This window comes from Chiloscyllium plagiosum, chromosome 7 (assembly GCF_004010195.1).
Source record: "Chiloscyllium plagiosum isolate BGI_BamShark_2017 chromosome 7, ASM401019v2, whole genome shotgun sequence".
NCBI classification, from domain to species: domain Eukaryota; kingdom Metazoa; phylum Chordata; class Chondrichthyes; order Orectolobiformes; family Hemiscylliidae; genus Chiloscyllium; species Chiloscyllium plagiosum.
In genome coordinates, this window is record NC_057716.1 from 52,813,804 (window position 1) to 52,828,665 (window position 14,862).

A 14,862-nucleotide genomic window follows, 5' to 3' on the forward strand; every position below is an offset into this window, starting at 1 on the left:
AAGTTTGTGTACAAAACTGTCTGTTCCGACTAACAATAGCTGGGTCCTGGTATGCCCAGAAGGCACACAAAAATGTATTTATTCTTGCAATTTTTCTCATGGTTTTTAGTTTGACCTTTCTTTAAAAAAATCAATGACCAGTAAAAACTGATAATGGTCTGGTAAATTTCTCAAATGCTCATTTTACATTTTTGAGCCAGAACACGAACAGACTATTCAACAATGGACAATTAAAATTACAGGACAAATTATATAATTGATATAGAACATGTCTAATTACTGATTTGTACTTCCTTACGATTATCAACATTGGAGTACAAACGATAGCTTCATGGTTTTCATAGCTTCATAGGAATTCAAGGTTACAGCAGCTGTGAAAATACTACTGTTTTGGTATAGCATTTATCTACAAATGGCAGCCACACCTGTCAAATAGTGTTATCTTACAGAGATAAAGGTGAGGTAGTAAATGAACCCAAATACCTTTTTTGAGTGATCGGTCTTTACAGACTGATGTGTAACTAGCATAGTAAATTCAAATTGTGGCAATAAATAGCTGAAAGGTCAGTATTCAAAATTAGTGGCTCAAATAAAAATCTTTAAACACATAAATGTCCTATTCATTTGCCCTTTTTTAACTGTCTGTTAAGCTTTAATCTACAATTTATCAATGTAGTTATCAAATTTTATGTTATGCAAAGTAGTTAAAAATATTATGCATGTAAATTGAACAAAAATGTTTGAAGCACTGGACCACGTTTTGAGGGGTAATGGGGGCTCTCACTGGTCAGCTAGAAAGCTTGTGGCAGTCCATCATCATGGGGAAGACCTGCTGAGCTATGTAACTATTTAGACACCTGGGCAGCAAAAGCCTTCCCTGATATCAAGGCGTAGCCCAGATGAGGAGGTCTTGCTCACTGAGAGATGCCAACATATCAAAGGCCGACAGCTCTACTGTATGGCAACACCGGTGGGAAGATGGTGATGGCTGTCAATACCACACCCACGAGGTCAAAGGTAAGAGGTCGCAGGAAGAGTGTCTCAGGGTGGACCTTGCAGCAAGGGCAGAGGCATGGCTCTCAGCAAGACCCCTTTCTTGATGCCAAGTGCTTTGAATAATCACTGTACCTTGAGTGGGGACCACTTGCAACCTCACATGGGTTTCCTTACGGTGCTCCTTGAACAATGAGACACTCTTCCACTGTTGAGTTAACACCAGTGATGGCTGGATCAAGCTCTTAAGTAATTATTAATGGCCTGTGTGAGAGCCTTAATTGGCAGTGGAGCAGCAATGTCATGTACGAGTTCTCCACCACAAGCTTAATCAGGACGGACACAGGAGTGTGATGGGATCCCCATCTCCATCTCCAATTCCATTGCCTGATTAAGTGCTCCCCTCCCTACAATAACATTTACCATGAGGAATCTGCCACTGAACTACTTTGTTTGCAAGTAAAGTTGGTAGTTATATGAGTTTTGTTGTAAAATATTAAAAATCTAACTGTGTGACTGCTAATGGGAAATTCAAGTGAACACGCTATGTGTATTAGGCTATCAGATTGGTCTGACCTGAAGACAAATAATAATTTTGACATGAAACAGGCCTTACAAAATTAAAGGAAGGTTAAAAACTGAATGAGAATAAAAATGAAACATCAAGGATAATAGCAAATGTGCTTTAAAGAGCATTTTTAAAACACAGTGTTCCCAAGAAAAAAAAACAACTCCCTTGATTGTTAGAAGAAATCTTTATTTCCAGCTCTTTGTCAGCAGCTGATGGAGTTGGCTCACCATAAGTGAAATAATTTTCAAACCACTTTTTACTTGACTAATTAATTCTTTACATAACTGACACCTCAAAATTCATATTCTGCAATGTTCTATTGTTTATAAGAATGACCCCCAATATCAGCTGAACAATTGTTATCCAGCTTGATTCACCACCAATCTATTGATAACAGGCAATAAAATTAAGATGTGTCCAAACAGTGCCAAGGGATCTGTAATATGAACTTTACAGTCCCTGTCTCCATAACGTGCTCCAAATACAATAGGACCCATTTTGAATGCTTAAACAAGATTGTACAAATCATGTATGATTATTGAGAATGGAGTAAAATTGTGTAGATTATCTTGCACACACTGTCTAGCTAGTGAGGGAGTGTTTGTCAGCTATCTAATAACCAATTAACAACTATCCTCTTTGATGGAGAGGGCTTACTCCCTTAGAACATGATGGCTCTCTGAATGCATGCCAGCTATGAAAGATTGGAGCAAGGTCATTGCTCTGGAGCAGACTCTCTCCTCCCTGACCTATCACCTTCATCTCCTCCCCCACTCACCCATTGTACTCTATGCTACTCTCTCCCCACCCCCACCCTCCCCTAGCTTATCTCTCCACGCTTCAGGCTCTCTGCCTTTATTCCTGATGAAGGGCTTTTGCCCGAAATGTCGATTTCACTGCTCGTTGGATGCTGCCTGAATTGCTGTGCTCTTCCAGCACTACTGATCCAGAATCTGGTTTCCAGCATCTGCAGTTATTGTTTTTACCTCAGTAATTCAATAAATGAGTCTGGCAGTTCATAACATTCCGTGGTACATGTTCTAACAATTCTTGAACATATTAGCATTGGCAGAATCAATGGTTTCAAATCCAATGTTAAAATGGTTTTAGGTCTGTCCATCTCAGATTAGAGGTGAACACAAGTCCATGCCTTGGTAGCACCTCCTTCCACCCCATTCCCCAAGGTGCATCCTCTAATACTGAGGGACAAACTAGGCCTACAGGATGCAGTGCTACAGAAGTGATTACTCTTTGGGGAATACATTCTGCATTAGTAGCTGCTTCTGGGACAATGCACCATCTTGTGATGAGACTCAACGCACACAACCCCAGTGTGTGACAGCAGCTAACTCATGTAGAGTTTTGGAAAAGGGTTATAGGAATCGGACAGGACATTGATGTGTGATTATAATCTGATCTCATTGAATGGCAGGATAGACTTCAAGGGGTGAATGGTCTAATCCTGTTCCTAAGTCCTATGTTCTCACGTATTTAAAGGATCAGGTTCATAACCTACACAGGTAAGGTGAATCGCAAAAACTTTACTGCACCTGGGTAAACAAACTCCTCGCATAATCATTTTACCCCAAAATCTTTTAAAATTATTATATGAGTGGATTTAGTTACATAGGTACACAGAAGAGTTTATTATTTTTAACTGACATCTTTATGTGGTTATAACAAATTATACTTTCCCTAAATCTCTTTGAAGCCCCTACAGCTTCTGCTAGTTATACTGATTGATTGACCCTTTTTTTAGGATTGTAGGAACAAGAGTTCCATTTTTCAGAAATTTGTGAATTTCTTTTTATATTTAACTTCATACATATCATTGTTACTATAATGGTTTGTTGGTTCTGTACATATAGGATGAATGGGTGTAGAAGGGCCATGAACTGGCAAGGAGATACTGAGGACCATTGGGAGGTAGGTAGAGATATAAGTTAGATTTCTAGGCATGAGATGATATATGGGGTCATGAGGGTGCCAATGAGTATGAGTTGGCATGAGTCAGTATATCAGACGTAAGGGGTCCTGGAGGTGGGGCACAGGCAGGCCTTAAAAGAGTGGGGAGTATAATGAAATGTGAGGGGCGAGGGCTAGAAGGCCTAAAATACCTCTAACCAACTAAAACAAAACGGTAAGAAATTAATGCAAATCTTTTAATCAGCATGCCTTGATGTTTAGCTATGCCTTGGACTGTCTCTGCATTGCTTTTGGTAGCCCAACTCTGTTTTAGTTCCACTTCCACAGAATTAAAATAATGCCGAAAGGGGCACTTTATACTGATGCTAAGACAGGAAATTTCCTAACTGGAGTTACTCACCTTGGCAGTGAAAAGTCAGTTCAATGGGTAGAATTTAATGCCCCCCTTCACCTCCCCAAGTGTAGGCTCAGAGGTAACACAGGTCAGCTGACCATTGGGCAAAATGCAGAATGAAGATCCTGATGTCATCACACCTTCCTCCTGCAGTTCCAGATATAGAAGACTTGAGAACGACCTTATCAACTGTAATCATTTGAGGCCTTGAAACTGAAACTTCAAAGGACTCACTTAAGGTTGTCGTGCCATCTTCACTGGGATGCAACCAGCAGCCAAAAGGGGTCACACCACAACCTGATATTCAACAATGGAAATGGAAGGGGGTCTGAATCAAGACACTTCTAATTTACAAACTAAGTCCGCTATGCCTCCATCCCAGCATCTCTAACCCCCAGCCAGAGTCTCTCCTATCTGACTCTGATAACTAGCTCCCACTCATCTTATTCCAAAGCACCATCACTGAACCTCTCCTAGATTCCACTGCAGCATCAGAAGTAGACACTACTGGTAATTGCATTTGCAATCTGCCCTCACTCCAGGATATCTGGGGGCAAAGTCCCCTCACATGAACAAGAAAGCCTGTCTAAAGAATGTTAAAGGCCTGTAAGTGACACAGCCCATTGGACCTCCCAAAAATGGCCACCGCGGGATTGTCACCAGTTTTTCCGCCTGTGGATAGTAACCTGCCATGATCATTAGATTTTCAAAGAGTGGGAGATTGCACAGAAATTGCCCTCAGAAGAGATAAAATGCTATTTTGTCTATAAGCAATTCCGAGAGATCAACAAATTTAGAAGTAAGAAATAGCAATGTAGTTGGAATTATGAATATTTTAATCAAACTGTTCAGATATGTTGTGACATACATCCAGAGCAAGTAGGACTTGAACCCAGGCCTCATAGCTCAGAATGGGGAAAATACTTTGTGATACTCAGTGGACATGAAAGTCATGACATAAATACTGTACATCTTAGTAAAGTTTTGCATGACCAGACTCTGAATCATCGGAAAACCTTTTTTTCATCTCTCTTCCACCCTCCAAACAATGTCATCTCATTCCTTGATTGGGTTACAAGAATAAACATTGTCAATTAGAACAGAATTCACCTTTGAGCTTCAAGTGAGGTTTTCACAATTGTTACTTTGTAGTTACTTCAGCTTATACTTGTGACAAAGGTCAAGGTGATTGACTAATAAAGACTAATCAAATATTGCTGTAAAATATTGCCATTTTAAATATATCAGTGCACTATTCTTAATTGCACGGCACCACATTCAACTACAATAACTTCTGATGGGTAAATTCTACATTTGAGCCAGAAATATTTAAAACAGTACCAGGCAACAATTCTCATATTTTTCTCCTTTCATTGAGAAAAAAAAGAAAACTATTCCACATCATTCACAAGCACCAGAAATTACTTGATATTGGACATCTATACTGAACACAGACCTCACAATTGATGATGAGTAGAGAATTAATTAACCATAATGCCTTGGGCCCTCACAGAAGAGTCTAACAAATCAAATATTTTTTTAGTTCAATTGATAACCAAACTGCAAGTCAATTAAAGTAGCCAAGCTGCTTATCAAGCACTTCCAAACTAGTGAATACCTGATTTCAATAAGCTCAAAATCCAGAGAAAGAGAAAGTAATTGAATTTGATTAATCTTCAAAAACTATTTAATTGCTTTGCCAGTTACTAGTTAATCTTGCTTGTATTACCTAACACAGACTGATAATTCAATCCATTTAGAAAAACTCAAGGAGCAAGAGTTCATTTTGCATCCTGGAACCAATCATTCATCTGTCATACCACTCACTTTTCTTACCTCAATAGCAGTTGCACCATCTTCCTCAGACGTTTCATAACAACTTGTTGGGGCCAGTTTTCCTATTTCATCATAGTTCAAAAATTAAAAAGGAAGGCTGTCATAATATTGGTCTAAAAGTTGGTAATATGTGAAAAGTTATGCCACTGTTAACTGAAATGATTGGTGGGCGGCACGGTGGCACAGTGGTTAGCACTGCTGCCTCACAGCGCCAGAGATCCGGGTTCAATTCCCACCTCAGGCGACTGACTGTGTGGAGTTTGCACATTCTCCCCGTGTCTGCGTGGGTTTCCTCCAGGTGCTCCGGTTTCCTCCCACACTCCAAAAAGGTGCAGATTAGGTGAATTGGCAACGCTAAATTGCCAGTAGTGTTAGGTGCAGGGGTAAATGTAGGGGGATGGGTCTGGGTGAGTGCGCTTCGGTGGGTCGGTGTGGACTTGTTGGGCCGAAGGGCCTGTTTCCACACTGTAAAGTAATCTAATCTAGGACAGCGGTGTAAAATGACATAAAATTTGATATTGCAAAGCCATAAGCATTCCTGTGTAAAATAAAACATACTTTAAATATATGTTGAAAAATGTGATGCTGGAAAAACACAGCAGGCCCGGCAGCATCCGAGGAGCAGGAGAATCGACGTTTCATTCGATTCTCCTGCTGAAACGTCGATTCTCCTGCTCCTCGGATGCTGCCGGGCCTGCTGTGTTTTTCCAGCATCACATTTTTCAACTCTGGTCTCCAGCATCTGCAGTCCTCACTTTCTCCTAGTTGATCTATACTTTAAATATATGCCATATAGCTCTGGATCTCATAGTATTAGCCATGGGAGCTGGTAGTGGTGCTATCAGTCAGAGATAATGCTCTGGGAAGAATGTGGGTTAAAATCCTACGATGGAATCTGGTGGAAACTATTTTCAATTAATACATTCTGGAATTGAAAGCTCATCTCTGTATTAGTGACCATGATTGCTATAAATGCTTGCACTAAAACCTCTTAAGGGAAAGAAATTTGCCATCCTTATCAGTTCAAGCCTACATATAACTCCAGATCCATAGCAATGTTGTTGTTTTTTAGTTGCCCTCATAATTTGGAGTGGCCAGCGATGCTCATCACTGATTTTAGAAAAGTTAGCTGACAGATTTGATGAGAAGAAGATATTTATTTCATCAAGACAGCATTAATGTTCTTGATGTAGGTTTGCTCACTGAGCTGGAAGATTATTTTTCAGATGTTTCATCACCATACTAGGTAACATCAACAGTGAGCCTCCGGATGAAGCACTGATGGCATGGCCCGCTTTCCACTTCCATGTTCAGGTTTCTTTAGGTTGGTGATGTCATTTTTCTGTGATGATGTCATTTCCTGATCCTTTTCTCAGGGCGTGGTTGGTCTCTTTGGTCAGCAACACTCCCTAGGACCTTACCATTAAGTGTATAAGTCCTGCTTAGATTTGCTTTCCCAAAATGCAGCACCTCGCATTTATCTGAATTAAACTCCATTTGCCACTTCTCAGCCTATTGGCCCATCTGGTCAAGATCTTGTTGTAATCTGAGGTAACCCTCTTCGCTGTCCACTACACCTCCAATTTTGGTGTCATCTGCAAACTTACTAACTGTACCTCTTATGCTCACATCCAAATCATTTATGTAAATGACAAAAAGTAGAGGACCCAGCACCGATCCTTGTGGCACTCCAATGCTCACATGCCTCCAGTCTGAAAAACAACCCTCCACCAACACCCTCTGTCTTCTACCTTTGAGCAAGTTCTGGATTCCCTCCAACAAAATGCCCACCGCCGATGTCAGGCTCACTGGTCTATAGTTCCCTGGCTTGTCCTTACCATCCTTCTTAAACAGTGGCACCATGTTAGCCAACCTCCAGTCTTCCGGCACCTCACCTGTGACTATCGATGATACAAATATCTCAGCAATAGGCCCAGCAATCACTTCTCTAGCTTCCCACAGAGTTCTAGGGTACACCTGATCAGGTCCTGGGGATTTATCTACCTTTAACAGTTTCAACACATCAGCACTTCCTCCTCAATAACATGAACATTTGCAAGATGTCACCATCTATTTCCCTACAGTCTATATCTTCCATATCCTTTTCCACAGTAAATACTGATGCAAAATACTCATTTAGTATCTCCCCCATTTTCTGCGGCTCCACGCAAAGGCCGCCTTGCTGATCATTGAGGGGCCCTATTCTCTTCCTAGTTAGCCTTTTGTCCTTAATGTATTTGTAAAATCACTTTGGTTTCTCCTTAATTCTATTTGTCAAAGCTATCTCATGTCCCCTTTTTGCCCTCCTGATTTCGCTCTTAAGTATATTCCTACTTCCTTTATACTCTAAGGATTCACTCAATCTATCCTGTCTATACCTTACATATGCTTCTTTCTTTATTTTAAACCAAACCCTCAATTTCTTTAGTCATCCAGCATTCCCTATATCTACCAGCCTTCCTTTTCACCCTAACAGAATTCACCCTAACTTTCTCTGGATTCTCATTATCTAATTTCTGAAGGTTTCCCATTTTCCAGCCGTCCCTTTACCTTCGAACATCTGCCCCCAATCAGCTTTCGACCGTTCTTGCCTAATACCGTCAAAATTGGCCTTTCTCCAATTTAGAACTTCAACTTTTAGATCTGGTCTATCCTTTTCCATCATTATTTTAAATCTAATAGAATTATGGTCGCTGGTCCCAAAGTGCTACCCCACTGACACCTCAGTCACCTGCCCTGTCTTATTTCCCAAGAGTAGGTCAACTTTTGCACCTTCTCTAGTAGGTACATCCACATGCTGAACAGAGGCCTTGGAGTGCAGGTTCATAACTCTTTGAAAGTGGAGTCGCAGGTAGATAGGATAGTGAAGAAGGCGTTGGTATGCTTTTCTTTATTGGTCAGAGTATTGAGTACAGGAGTTGGGAGGTCATGTTACAGCTGTACAGGACATTGGTTAGGCCACTGTTGGAATATTGCGTGCAATTCTGATCTCCTTCCTATCGGAAAGATATTGTGAAACTTGAAAGAGCTCAGAAAAGATTTACAAGGATGTTGCCAGGGTTGGCGGATTTGAGCTATAGGGAGAGGCTCAACAGGCTGGGGCTGATTCCCTGGAGCGTTGGAGGCTGAGGGGTGACCTTATAGAGGTTTACAAAATTATGAGGGGCATGGATAGGCTAAATAGACAAAGTCTTTTCCCAGGGGTGGGGGAGTCCAGAACTAGAGGGCATAGTTTTAGGGTGAGAGGGCAAAGATATAAAAGAGACCCACGGGGCAACTTTTTCACACAGAGGATGATACATGTGTGGAATGAGCTGCCAGAGGAAGTGGTGGAGGCTGGTACAATTGCAACATTTAAAAGGCATTTGGATGGGTATATGGATTGGAAGGGTTGGAGGGATATTGGCCGGGTGCTGGCAGGTTGGACTAGATTGGGTTGCAATATCTGGTCGGCCTGGATGGGTTGGACTGAAGGGTCTGTTTTCATGCTGTACATCTCTATGACTCTATGACTCTAAATGGTACCGCTTCATGCCCTAAAATTGAATCAGGCAGCTGGCATACTAGCAATGCGCTGTGTAGAAACAAAGAAGGGGCAGGCCTAATGAAAATAAATTTAAATAGCAGGAAGTGCTGCAAGTTAAAAATAGAGATGATCACAGCACCACCTAGCTTGGACGTTCAGCTAGCAAGACAAAAATCATGTACTTCATGTAAATTGATTGGATTTAAAATTAAGTACAATAACTAAAGTATTTTGAAAAAGTGCTATTCCGATACATTGACATATGCTGTGACATAAACCTGAAGGTATCAGTCGAAAGTGATAGCTGTAGGCAATGCATATTACATTCTAGAACTTGTACGTGACTCAACTTTTAATATATAACCAGTGTGTCTCTAATAATAAATCAGCAAATAACATAATTTATTTTTAACAATAGGCATATTATGAACAAATTGTAACAGGAAAGTGACACTTACAGGAACTATTCAATAATTACAAGACCTTTTAGATGTTACAAACATGTCACATGGCAGGTTCACAAAGAGGCTGAGACTACACAAAAGTGCAATGTGTTAATCATCATGGCTAATGAATGCCAGGAAGTAAATGTGATGCTTACTCAAAAATATGCTATACATAACACTTTTAATGCATTATAGATGGGAGCAAGAAAACACAGATTTTTATTTAAAAATACTGTTACCTTTCTTAAACTTTGATTATTTCACCCAATTTTTGAATAAAACATTTTAAGTAAAATAATGTTAAAAAATGAATTTTGTGATATTATAAATATCAAAAGACTAATAAGCTGTCTTAAAGTCAAAGAATTACAACATTTAATTATTGATTTTTACTTGTAACTATTGGCATTTTAAAAAGGCACATAGGATTTAGTATGTATGGCTATGAGCATATGCTGATGAAAGCACATTATTAGTTCATGAGTTATTCAATATTTTGCAAAGTTGCATGTGTCATCTGAACTCTTAATAAGAGAACAGAGTCATTCCGAAGAAACATTACATATGCCAAAGGTTGCTCAGTGTTCATCCACTATTTTTGCCAATATTTAACAAAGAGAGAGAGAGAGAGAATAGGCAGGAACATGGTTTTAAATTTGTATTCAGTCATGGTTTCTGAGATAGGTATATCTCAACTATATGTAGCATTTGTGTCTATCACCCACATAACTACTGAAAATTGGAAACAAACCAATTTTTCTCCGCAAAGTTATGGCAAGCCATCACTAAGTGCTCTAAGGGTGTAACATTGATTATCAAGCTAACAATGCTGAGAATATGAGTGCACTTGTCAACTTCCTCAACAGCCTATAATCACAAAAATGACAGGCAGTTTTGTTTATGGCCTAAGTGGATACAAATCATGGAACTCCAAAGGCCACTATCCACTAACAGGAAGCTTCAAACTTCAAAGTCATCATTCAATATATTTAGTTGGCATATCTTAATAAGGTTTTTAAAACAATTGAACATGACAAGAGCAGCCCTGCATCTCCATGATGCCTGTTATTTTTAACCTTTGGCATGCTGGGAGCAACAGTTGTACATCCATAACCCACCAGCCAGCACAGATGAAGATCAAATGCACTCGCTGTCGGGCAGTTGTCACACCTGACCCTAGCCTATCATAAAAAAAGGGACATGCTAGTAAGTAATGACTTGCGTCACAACATCAAATGCAAAATTAGATATTTTTTAAAAAGGACAGAAAAATCCATGACAGCCTGGGAGCGTCATTTTAAATCCTTGAAACACGGTGGCGGTGGGGGACGGGGGAGGTGGGGCGTGGTAAAGTTATCGCATAACCTTGAGTTTTACTCCAAAAAAAATCACAATCTCTTTGTACCTGCTGTTGATGTGTATGTTAATGTGGCTATTTTATGTAATGTGAGACAATGATTATTGCACATCATTACGACTGCCAAATAATCAGGTTTCAGTGGTATTATTAAAGTGAAAGATGTATTAGTTCATACCGTGATGTTTCACCACGGGTACTGTGAACATTAACATGTTGTATAAAGAAAAGGTAATTAGATCACTAGTTCTTTCATGAGGATGTGAGCGTCGCTGGCAAGACTAGCATTTATTGCCCATCCTTAAATGTCCTTGAGAAGGCAGTTGTCAACTACCTGTAACCTTTCTTTCTGAAAGGAGGAAAAACTCAGACTTTGAGGACATAAAGTTAGCTATCATGTTTATTGATTACAAATGGTAACCTTAGACAATTTTTCGATACAGCTGTAGCATATCTAAAAATGAGCAGCGGAGGCGGTGCTTAGCTCCAGGAGCAAATCCTACAAGTCACCCTGTTGGCGTGCATAGAGAGCTAATATTGCAATAGGTATTCGAGATGTAGCGAGATGGCAACTTCCAGGACAGTAAAAACGGTGGCACACATTCACGATAAAGCTAGCAAGGTTGTCTATTGAAATGATTTAACTGTAGTCAAAATGTACTGTCTTATTGTTTGAAATGCTAGCAAGTGTATCCATCAATTCTCGAAGTACGGTTCTCAGAATTAAGAATTTCAAATCAATACAATTTGCATAGCGCTTAGTTTTACACAAAACATGAACTGGTTAAAATTCAAACGATGCAATCTTGATTTCCTAGCAGGCACAAAGCGCCATTGAGCTTTCGTTTCAATGCTACGAGCACTGCCTTAGCCTGGCAACTGAGGAGTGTCATTACAGCAAGACAACATCAGTGTTCCTTTCCATTTACAGAGTGATAAAATGTTATCAATCACCGCAATTTCAAAAATATGTCAGAGTAAATAAAAGGCCACTGCTGGTTATCTTTATCTCAGTTGTCAAAGACTTCATCCGAGATTTTCTTTTCCAGCATCAGATTTCCTGAAACAGTTTCATTGTTCAATGTACACATGCATGAATACAGTGGGCGAGTCGGCCTGCCAGGGGCCACACGAACTCGTGGATTGTGATAGCAATGCTGGGGATGCTGTTCCATGCATTGAACGAGGGTGAAAGCACTTGCCACCCCTCACAAAGCCCTTTGCCCCTCTCCTCCCCATCATACTCCCACTTACCTGTCTTGAAAAATGCTGCAATGTCACCATCGTTGACGCATTCGTCTGCCCCTTCTGCGGAATTCATCGTTGGCTCGGTGCAGAAATACAACAAATTACATCCACTTCTACTGCAGACTAGGCTCCATATTCGGTGCTGTTAAGCAGTGGTGTTTTGGGGAAGGCTGTGCTCGACCAAGAGCCTCTGTATTTGTCCTCTATTGTTCAAAGGCGCCCTCCTCTCTCCAACAGCAGCATCACAATAGCAACAATAGGCTACACATGGGCTCGCTCAATGCATTTTCACTAGCGGACAGTTCCGGAGCTCTGCCACCACTACTTCAACTCTCCCCCGATTAGGCCTTGCGTTACTGGAGAATTCCGTGAAATGAAAGTCTTCTTTGCAGCCAACTTCAATGTTATCAGCTTTCTGGAGCCTTCCGTGGAAATGATCCCAATGACAAGAGGCCCGGAGACAGTTACACCGGCCGGAGGGCTGTCTGCATTTTGTTTGGGGGTGTGGGGTTGTAAAAAATTAGGAGAAAACCAAGTACTGACAAAGACCATTGAGAGACGGCGGGGTGTCAGTAACCGGACATCGGCGGTCTGGGACAACAAGGGGAGAACTGATTCTTGCTTCAACAAACTATTCTCACATTCAGCCGAATGGTTCAAATCTCATTTAACACAGATCACTGGTCCCTGTGACTTGCAACTTCGCTGTGTGCCGAGGAGTGGCCACATGGCGCCTTCTAGCGTTTGTCGATGCGCTGAACCACATCCGACCTTTCTCAGCCCAGTGCACAATAAATACACCATTCGCATTTAACAAATCAGACTAGAATATGATCCAAATTAAATTGCTTTATGCAAAATGGCAGGGGTTAGTCTGCAGGTACAACTATATTGTGATCGAAAGTGATGATAATTCGTCGTTGATTTGCCCAATAAGGCAATCATTGAGTAAGTCCTCTAGGAGTTGCATTGTATCAAACATCATCAGGCTGACTTCAAAGGTTATTTTTGGGACGGTTCACCCATTCACGCCTTTCTGTAAAGCAGTACAAATGCTCTCATTACAATGTCAACACAATGCAGTGCATCTGTCAATATCGATCAAGGGAAAATATATTACTTTTAGGTATAGCTCTTTATCAACTTTGAAGAATTGGCTCAAAACAAAAGCCAAATCGCTATGAAGAGCGTTTATGTTAATTGAATTAATGAGAAGTTGGAATAAGACATTCCCTAATGACCCGAGCCCACCTGTTGTCCCCAAAATACTTCCCGTAACCACAGCCCATCTGCTCGACATCAGCCTGAGCAATAGTGGATGCATTCATCACACCAATCCCGTTTCTCCCTGGACTTACACGGAACATCGCCGTGTTATGTAAATAAACGGAGGGACATTACATTTGACAGTCATTAACAGGGTCATTTTATTATTTTCCACAATACGATAGTAAATGTAAAACATTTATCTTTTTTTATTTTTCTCAAATACAATTGACGTTAGGTCAGTAATGACGACGCTTGCTGTACTCTATTTCAGACCATTAATGATGAAATGAGTGGAATTTGATCTTGTTCACGGTGTAGCGGGTGCAGAACTTGCTCAGATTGACCACACAAACTGAGGGACAAGGGCAGAACGTCGTCAAATCATTTATGCGGTCACTGAGTTGCTAAGAAACGGCGTAAGCGCAGGAAAAAGACAATGACCCATAACAGAGAAAAATCAGTGCGATACTTGAATTATGTGTTATTAATAAGCTGCCATTTAAATAACGCCAGAACAGAGCCGTCTAGACGTTTACAGGTATTGGTTACACACCATAAAAAGTTAATAGTCGTAATATAGCTTAAAACATATTGGTTGTGATGTCATGTTTTACATTGGTCCTCTCTATTTTAGTGACAAAATTACAACCAAGCCCAAATTCCTTTTTTTTATCAACTCTACATTTCTCCAATTTCCGCTCTCCATCCTCCCTGAACCAATGACAGAAGTTGAAATGTAGACCCATTATGGTTTACAACCACAGTGGCCATTCTTCACTTGTGAGTCATAATAATGATTGGTAAGTGATGGCTCGAGTTTGAGGAGTTTTGCTCATCCCTATCCTGTCATTTACATACATACTTTCCAGCAATTAAATATTAGCAATAAGGTCTAGAGTTCCTGGCTAATAACTTCCACCACTCCATAGGAACATATGAGTAAGGACCAGGAGTAGGCCATTGGACCTGACAGATCTGCTCCTCCATTTAATATGATTATGGCTGATGTGATTGTGGCCTCAACCCCACTTTCCTGCCTATCCTTACCTTCATCTCTGTCCGAAATCAAGATCCCTTGTTTTTAAGCTTTAAGATCGTGCCACTAGGGACACATGCTTTCAACATCCACCCTATCAAGTCCTGTCAGGATGCTTCAATAAGATTACCTTTCATTCATCTAAAGTCCAATGGAATCAGGCCCCACAAGTCTGACTTTACCCAATAAGATAAACTCTCCATCCCAGGAATCAGTCAAGTAAATATTCTTTGAACTGCCACAAATGTAATTCCTGATAA

At 40.5% G+C, this 14,862-nt stretch overlaps 2 protein-coding genes across 11 annotated transcripts in view; one reads left to right on the forward strand and one right to left on the reverse strand.

Moving 5' to 3' along the window:
- kalrna (kalirin RhoGEF kinase a) overlaps positions 1–13,154 on the reverse strand; it is a 713,874-nt gene extending 700,720 nt beyond the window's left edge. For 2 of the 10 annotated variants that reach the window (XM_043693729.1, XM_043693725.1), the window contains exon 1: positions 12,304–13,138. In XM_043693729.1, coding sequence (XP_043549664.1) covers positions 12,304–12,370 — 67 coding nt within the window. In that variant the 5' untranslated portion in view covers positions 12,371–13,138. Of the gene's footprint in view, positions 1–12,303 lie in introns of all 10 variants that reach the window. The other 8 variants (XM_043693737.1, XM_043693728.1, XM_043693732.1 and 5 more) reach the window with 6 other exon arrangements.
- LOC122551596 (ropporin-1-like) overlaps positions 10,103–14,862 on the forward strand; it is a 55,066-nt gene continuing 50,306 nt past the window's right edge. The window contains exon 1 of the mRNA XM_043693738.1: positions 10,103–10,898. The gene's annotated coding sequence lies outside the window, so the exon portion shown is untranslated. The remainder of the gene's footprint in view (positions 10,899–14,862) is intronic.